Source organism: Tachysurus fulvidraco, chromosome 11, assembly GCF_022655615.1.
Source record: "Tachysurus fulvidraco isolate hzauxx_2018 chromosome 11, HZAU_PFXX_2.0, whole genome shotgun sequence".
NCBI classification, from domain to species: domain Eukaryota; kingdom Metazoa; phylum Chordata; class Actinopteri; order Siluriformes; family Bagridae; genus Tachysurus; species Tachysurus fulvidraco.
Window position 1 is genome coordinate 23,693,427 of NC_062528.1, and position 8,473 is coordinate 23,701,899.

General features: G+C 43.4%; 1 protein-coding gene across 1 annotated transcript; it reads left to right on the top strand.

Annotated features, from left to right (window-relative positions):
• Nucleotides 1-3,460: 3,460 nt before the first annotated feature.
• Nucleotides 3,461-7,794, top strand: LOC113649086 (E3 ubiquitin/ISG15 ligase TRIM25-like). Its single transcript, XM_047820595.1, has 6 exons — nucleotides 3,461-4,129; nucleotides 4,895-4,990; nucleotides 5,172-5,405; nucleotides 5,594-5,753; nucleotides 6,586-6,636; nucleotides 7,050-7,794. Exons 1-6 carry the CDS (start codon nucleotides 3,530-3,532, stop codon nucleotides 7,574-7,576), a joined length of 1,668 nt encoding a protein of 555 aa, XP_047676551.1. The 5' UTR covers nucleotides 3,461-3,529; the 3' UTR covers nucleotides 7,577-7,794.
• Nucleotides 7,795-8,473: the final 679 nt, after the last annotated feature.

The window sequence follows — 8,473 nt, forward strand, 5'->3', positions numbered from 1 at the left end:
TATATACATATACAGAAATATACATATTACAAAATATGTATGGTTTTTAAAGATTGTCCTTAAAGTGTTCAGGTGAAGTATGATGTGTAAATAGTGTATAAAGTGTATAAAGTGGCACTGTGCTGTGCAAGTCCAGATTTGAAGTGACAGTCCAGAATTAAACAGTCCAAAAAAGGGGGGGTGCATAGAACAGTGCGAATGGAGGGAGAGGTCCAGTGCTAGATCCTGGGTGTATCCTGGTTTAAGATCCAAATGGCCTGTGGGAAGAAGCTTCGTCTCATCCTCTCTGTGTTTGCTTTAAGGGAGCAGAAGCGTTTCCCAGAATGCAACAAAGAAAAGAGTCCATTGTTGGGATGGCTGAGATCTTTTACAATCTTTTACAATCTTCCTGGCTCTGGTCAAGCACCAAGTGCTGTAGCTATCCTGCAGGTCAGGGAGCTCAGTGTGGATTGTACATTCTGTTGACCCCACCACCCACTGGAGGGCTCGCCTGTCCTGCATGGTGCAGTTCCTGAACCAGGAAGTGATGCTACCCGTCAGGACGCTCTCAATGGTGCAGGTGTAGAAGGTCTTTTGCACCTGAGAGGATAGTCTGAAGTCCCTTAAGCGTCTTAGAAGGTACAATCACTGCTGGGCCTTCTTCACCAGGGTGTTGATTTGACAGGACCAAGACAGGTCCTGTGTGATGTGAACACCTGGGTACCGGAAACTGTCAACTCTCTCCACTGGGGTCCCATTGATGTTTAGCGGTTGGTATGACCACTCCTGCTTTGTGCTGAAGACCACTATCGACTCCTTAGTCTTGCTGACATTCAGGAGAAGACCATTCTTCTGGCACCATCTCCCCAGGTTTTTAGTCTCCTGTAGGAAGACCGTCTCATCATTGTTGGAGATCAGGCCCACCACAACAGTGTCATCAGCAAACTTGATGATGGTGGTGGAGCTGGAAGTGGCCACACGGTCATAAGCATGCAGTGAGATCTAGTGTGTCTGGTAGTGATGCAGTGATGAAGTCTCTGACAAGTCTCTCGAAGCACTTCATCACTACTGGGGTAAGAGCTACAGGGCAATAGCCGTTGAGGCTGGCAGGCTGGGGTTTCTTTGGGTCAGGAACAATGGTGGACTGTTTGAAGCATGAGGGGACAATAGACTGTGCCAGTGAGAGGTTGAATATCTCAGTGAACACCGGTGCTAGCTGGTGAGCACAGGCTTTCAGAACCCGACCTGTGATGCTGTCTGGTCCTGCTGCCTTCCTGGTATTCACTCTCTTGAATGCCCTCCTCACGACATACTCCGAGATGGCGAACGTGTTTACGACTCCAGTTCTCTCAGCATGCATGCTGTTTGTGCCGTTAGCACCACTAGCGTGGTTAGCTGCAGCCTTGAAGCGAGCGTAAAAGACGTTTAGCTCATCTGCTAGAGAAGCGTCCGCATTCCCCATTCTAGAACCAGGTGTTCTATAGTCCGAAATGTTCCTTAGTCCCTGCCACAGGCTCCTAGAGCCACCATGTTGGAACTGTGACTCTAATTTCCTTCCGTAGCACCGCTTTGCTTCCTTCACCGCTCTGCACACACTGTAGGACGCAGCCTTGTACCCATACATGTCCCCGGTGGCGAGATCCGTGTTGTAGGTAATGGAGCGGGATCTCAGAGCGTCGAGGATGGTTTTATCTACCCATGGCTTCTGGTTGGGAAACCTTCTGATGGTGGTTTTCTGCACCGTATCATCCACTAGTTTCCCTACGAATCCCACAACCGCTTCCATAAACATGTTCCGTAAACACGTCATCAGAGCTGCGCCAGAACATGTCTCAGTCTGCGACCTCCCTCGGAACTGGAGCTTCCTATTTCAGCCTTTGTTTGTAAACAGGCATGAGGAAGATGGCGGCATGGTCCGATTTCCCAAACGGTGGACGTGATTGAGCCTTGTAGCTGTTTTTGAACAGTGTGTAGCAGTGGTCCAGTGTCCTTTCGCTCCTGGTGGGCAGGTGATGTGCTGCTGAAAGTTCGGTTGAGCGGGTTTGAGGTTGACACTATTAAAGTCTCCCACCAGAATGAGCACAGCATCCTGATGCTATGTTTGGTGTAGCGTTAGTGTGTCGTGTAAGACCCATACTGCAGTGTCCGTGTCCGTGAATGGTGTGGTACCGCTGGGTTCAGCCATGTCTCGGTGAAGCACAGAAGGTTGCAGTCCCGACTGTCCCTCTGGAACTTGACCCTTGCCCTAAGGTAATCAAGCTTATTTTCCAGAGACTGGACATTGGCTAACAGGATACTGGGTAAGGGAGCATGTTGTGCGCATCCCCTTAGCCTGTTCCTGACGCCGGTTTGTTTCCCTCACGGATGCCGGTGCGGGTCGCGTCCTTTGTTCCCCCTCATGATCTCGCTCAGCCAGCATGGGTCCAAGTTAAAAATGGCGAAGGGTAAGTGTGTTGTACACCAATAGATATGAGAGTGTCTCTGTCATATCTAATAAACAATAATGTAAAATAAACAATATAGAAAATATAAATTAATATAATATAATACTAATTATATTATATTTTTTGTTTATTATATATACTAATATAAAATAAACAAAAAAAAGTCAAAGTATAACCAGAGCAGTCGCGATGGCAGCCAACCTCACAGCACCATATTTTTTCTGTATATTTATTTTTGTCCCACATAATGATTCAAAAACATGTTTGACATCAATCAAAAAAAAAACAAAAAAAAAAAACAAGTGCACAAACAATCAAAAGAAAGGTGCAGATTCTATATTTATATTACAGATTGCACCAGAATATGATATATCATTTTTACATTTTTGTAGAAATTGGTTTGTTGGATAAATTAGGTGTATAATTTTAAAATATACTTCACTAATTTTATTGTTAATTCAATAGTTATTGTTGCAAGTCGAATTTCCAATTAATATTCTTAAAGAGTCTGTCCCAGTATTGTTTACTTCCCAATACTACAAGGCAGTGAAGTAACTCCCTAAAAAAATTTATATGAAAACATGACGTGTAGTTCTGTGTGTGTGCGTGTGTGTGTGTGTGTGTGTGTGTGTGTGTGTGTGTGTGTGTGTGTGTGTGTGTGTGTGTGTGTGTGTGTGTGTGTGTGTGGCTTGTTGGTAGATCATATTTTGCCCCTTGCTGGACAAAGGCATGTTACAAGTGTGAATTATTTACAAAGGAGTAGCTTTTTTTTTCTGGAATCACAATGCATTTCATTGTGATTCCAGAAAAAAAAGCTATGCCCAATCTGCGCGCCCGCACATGCATGCGCGTGTGTGTGTGTGTGTGTGTGTGTGTGTGTGTGTGTGTGTGTGTGTGTGTGTGTGTGTGTGTGTGTGTGTGTGTGATTAAAGTCTGATCTCCCTTTCTCTGTAAAGCCACACTTCCTTTCTCTGTTACACAATAAAACACTGAACCAGGAAGTTCATTTCAGAGAAAACAAAACTTATAGATCTCTCTCTCTCTCTCTCTCTCTCTCTCTCTCTCTCTCTCTCTCTCTCTCTCTCTCTCCCCCTCTGTGCAGGAAAATGGCAGAGGCCAGTATTTCAGTAGATAATTTTTCTGTGCATCAGTTCAGCTGTCCAGTGTGTCTGGATCTCCTGAATGATCCAGTGACTACTCCCTGTGGTCACAGTTTCTGTAAGGTGTGTATTAATGGCTGCTGGGATCAGGAGGATGTGAAGGGCATCTACAGCTGTCCTCAGTGTAGAGAGACTTTCACTCCAAGGCCTGTTCTACGCAGAAACAACATGCTGGCTGAAGTGGTGGAGAAACTGAAGAAGACTGAACTCCAAGCTGCTTCTGCTGCTCACTGTTACGCTGGACCTGGAGATGTGGAGTGTGATTCCTGCACAGGGAGAAAACACAAAGCCGTCAAGTCCTGTCTGGTTTGTCTGGCCTCCTATTGTGAAGATCATCTTAAACCTCACTATCTGTCTCCTGCCTTTAAGAAGCACAAGTTAGTTGAAGCCTGTGAGGAGCTCCAAGAGAAGATCTGCTCTGAACATGACAAACTGTTGGAGATCTACTGTCGTACTGACCAAAGCCTCATCTGTTACTTGTGTATGATGGAAGAACACAAAGGTCATGATACAGTTTCAGCTAAAGCAGAAAGAACTAAAAAACAGGTGAGAACTGGATATTATTATTCTTTTTTAAGTCAATACCTACAGATTCTATTGCTAATCTATTTTCTATTGAGGTGATCTGATTGGTTATATGACCGTCAATTTGGATTTGCGGACACACTACAAATTCAAATATAAATTCTAATTCAGTTTATTTGTATCGTGCTTTTAACAATTCATATTGTCTCAAAGCAACTTTACAGAAGTATAGAAACAGAGTAAATGAAAATAAGAAATTAATATATAAAAGAAGAAGAAAAATAAGAATAAAAACAAATAAATGAATACACATACAATTAAATTTAAAATTAATTTGAAAATATTAATTTAAAATGTAAAATACTATATATCTACATATAACATATGGTGTAATACCAGTGGAAGATGTTTAAGGTCATTTTCAAGTACAAACAACACCTTCAACTAAACGAGTGAGTGAAAGTGATTGTGGAAATGTAAAAAGAACCCTGAGCCGGAGATCTGGGAAGCTTCTGCTCATAGTTTGGTCTAGATATATTTGTCCTGATCCAGGTCGAGGAGCCTCTGGTGGTAACCAGGAGAGTTCACCCTGGTTGGACTCCACATCATCACAGGACACCATGTTAAGAGCAGTGTGATATAAAGAGATCTGCAGGAAAGGAGAGGGTGATGAGTGTGATGATGTGTGCTGGGGACAATGATTGTAGTTTCTTATTTAATTACAGCTACAATTCTTTGTATTTTAGTTTTATTTCTATTAATTAAACACGTTGTATTTGGTCTCAGAATGAGTTAAAGGAGGATCAGATAAAATCCCAGCAGAGGATCCAGGAGAAGCAGAAGAAGGTGCAGGAGCTGAAACTGACTGTGAACATTATTAAGGTGAGGAGGAAACTGAGAGATTCACATAAACACACACATTATAGAGTCACTGTGAGATGAAGAGTTGATCTGTAAATGGATCTATGTGTCTGTGTGTGTGTGTGTGTGTGTGTGTGTGTGTGTGTGTGTGTGTGTGTGTGTGTGTGTGTGTGTGTGTGTGTGTATGTGTGTGTCCTTACAGATACGTTCACAGGCAGCAGTATATGACAGTGAGAGGATCTTTACTGAGATGATCAGATCTATGGAGAAAAAGCGCTCAGAGGTGACGGAGCTGATCAGAGCTCAGGAGAAAGATGAAGTGAGTCGAGTTGAACGACTCCTGAATCAACTGGAGCAGGAGATTGCTGATCTTCAGAGGAGAGTCACTGGGCTGGAGCAGCTTTCACACACACACGATGATGTCCACTTCCTCCAGGTAACATTCACTATCTGATCTACAGAGGGCGCTGTTCCTCACAAAGTTTCCTCCTAAAATCTCATTACAGCAACAAGAAATGTTCCTGTCTGAGATCACAAGTGTGTCTTTGTTCTGATTCAGTCTGAGATTCATTCGTTCCTCTCGTCCACTTTTCTTCTTCTCTATGATGTGTTTCCTCTCTGTAGAGTTTCCCGTCTCTCTGTGTTTCTCCTGGATGTGACGACTCACCCAGCTTCACTGTCAATCAACGTTTCTCATTTGATGGAGTGAGGAAATCTCTCTCAGATCTGAAAAAACGAGTCGAACAAATCTGTGAGGAGGAATTCAACAAAATCAGACCACAAGGTGAACAAACAAACATTGTTTCTGTATCACAGTAAAAAGAGCCATAAAATTCATCTAACAGAAATAAGAAGTAAGCAGGAACAAGACTGCAGTTCTGTCAGGACCACTTTGTCACAAGGGAATTTATTAGATGATATGCATACAATGTTGGCGGTATGGTTCTGTTCTGGGCAAGAATCCACGTGCCGTCCATGCGCATACATGGACAGAGCGGGGAGAGCAGCGACTAGAAAATAGAATAGACTCCCTGTATAACAGAACCACTAAGCATGCATAGCGTTTTTGGAAAGTAATAAATGAATGGATAGATAATTAAATAATTAGAGAGAGAGGGAGAGAGAGACAGAAAAATATGTGGAGATTTAAGACGTAAACTGGTACAGCGAACACGGGTTCCGGCATGGTAGAGTCGGGGTTGGAGGAGGGAGTTTAGATTGTGGCAGCAGCGAAGCGCTAGAACGGCTCTATGATTGGGAATTTAAATGGTCGTGTAATATGGATGTTGTAACCGGATCGGTGCGCGTCGTGGACTGCTGATTAACAGCTGATGTACGCTTGACGACGTGGCCTGCCAGAACTAACACGATGCTTGATAAAATCACACAGTATTAGCATCAGTCTTGTAAATGACATCAAGATCAATTTAGCAGATAAACAAAGTACAAATTTTACATTTGTGGAGAAAATCGTAGCTGATGAATAAATTGAGATGGTGACGTTGTTGACGTCTGAAATAAACGTGAGGAAGCAAATTTTTCACATTCACACTTTAAACTGTTTCCACCTCATTTTTCTGACTCCATTTTGTCTCTGTGTCTCAAAGCTGCAGCAGTTCAGATGATTTTACCTTCAGAACCAAAGACCAGAGAAGATTTTCTGCAATGTAGGTTTTACACACACACACACACACACACACACACACATACACAAACACACATACATACATACACACACACACAGAGACACACACAAATACAAAAAGACACACAAAGACACACACAGACAAACACACACACACATACACACACAGACACAAACACATACTGTACATACAGACACACAAACACACACACAAACACACACACACACACACACACACACACACACACACACACACACACACACACACACACACACACACACACACAGAGTTAAAATGTCTGTATTGTTGATCTATTATCTGATCCATGTTTATAGAGCTGCATTAGGAGGACAGAAACACAGACAGGTGTCTCACACACACTTATTATAAATCCTGTGATTAACATCTAACATGTGGAAATTTTATTACTGTAGATTTCTGTGATCTGTCTCTGGATCCAAACACAGTACATCATCACCTCATTCTGTCTGAGAAGAACAGAGTGGTGAGACGGAGTGAGACAAAACAGCGATACTTTGATCATCCAGAGAGATTTGACTTCTGTGCTCAGGTGTTGTGTAAGGATAGTGTGTGTGATCGCTTTTACTGGGAGTTGGAGAGGAGTGGTGATGTAGACATATCAGTGTCATATAAAGAGATCGGCAGGAAAGGACGGGGCGATGAGTGTGTGTTTGGATGCAACAGTCAGTCCTGGAGTCTGGAGTGTTCTTCTTCCTCTGTCTCTTTCTATCACAACAACATTGAGACTGAGCTCCAAGGTCCATCATCCTCCAGAATAGGAGTGTATGTGGATCACAGCGCAGGAACTCTGTCCTTCTACAGCGTCTCTGACACCATGAGGCTCCTCCACAGAGTCCACACCACATTCACTCAGCCTCTATACGCTGGATTTAGGATGTGGAGTAATAAGTCATCTGTGAGGATTTGTGATCCAAAATAAAATGTTAGTAAAAGTGTTTATAAAAACTATAAGTGAGGTGTGAGATTTAATTTGTCCCTGAGCTACACTGGACATTTTGTGTCCAGAAACTGGAACAGTAATGAATGCAGAATGTAGAAACAGACTATTTAACTGTATGCACTATTAGGATGGGTTTATTATAGTTGATATAAAAATGTTCAATGTCTCCTCAGAAATAATAAACTTTACTCAAACTGCTCTGTCTTTCTGTGCTGCTTGCTGATGGAAACACAACCTACTGTGTGTGAAAGACCTTTATTATCTTATATCTTTAACAATTTTATGCTTAACAGTCCACTTAACATACAGTGCATCCTGGAATTATTCAGACTCCTTCCTCAATGCTTTATAATATGGTGACAGACTTCAGAATAAATTAATTTGCATTTAAATGTCAGTTCATGTTCTAATGCAATTTCAAAATACAACACGGGCCTCTTTGGGACGCTTTTCATGAACTGACCCACATGACAAACTAATTGAATAGCCCTGACTTAGAGTTCCCTTTCAGAACTCGAGCTGCGTCGAAACGCTATGGGAATGCCCTCTGCGTGACCGCGCTCTGAACCACGTGTGTAATCTGACCAATAGGCTTTGGAACGTGACGTCATCGGGTCCTTCCGGGCACCGCGAAGCCCAGAGACAGAGCGTGGCCACCCGATCTCCGCGGGCAGGGCCTAAGGGCTCAAGGCAATGCTCTAGGCCCAGGAAGGCCTCGCCTCCGACAAACAGGCAGTGGTGCGTAGATCCTGACGATCTACGGTTGGGGGGATGGGGCATGCCTCACGTGACTGTGCCCATCCCTCCCCTGCACCACCGGGGCGCTAGGCCGTTGGCTCTGCCACAGGATGTGCTTCAGAGCACGGCCCCCCTCCA

What these genes read in the sequence shown, in the direction of transcription:
- LOC113649086 (XM_047820595.1), top strand. Translation starts at nt 3,530, where the DNA reads ATGGCAGAGGCCAGTATTTCAGTAGATAATTTTTCTGTGCATCAGTTC. An exon ending in TGACTGTGAACATTATTAAG is followed by an intron (nt 4,991 to 5,171) that starts GTGAGGAGGAAA and finishes GTGTCCTTACAG; the next exon opens with ATACGTTCACAGGCAGCAGT. An exon ending in ATGATGTCCACTTCCTCCAG is followed by an intron (nt 5,406 to 5,593) that starts GTAACATTCACT and finishes TCCTCTCTGTAG; the next exon opens with AGTTTCCCGTCTCTCTGTGT.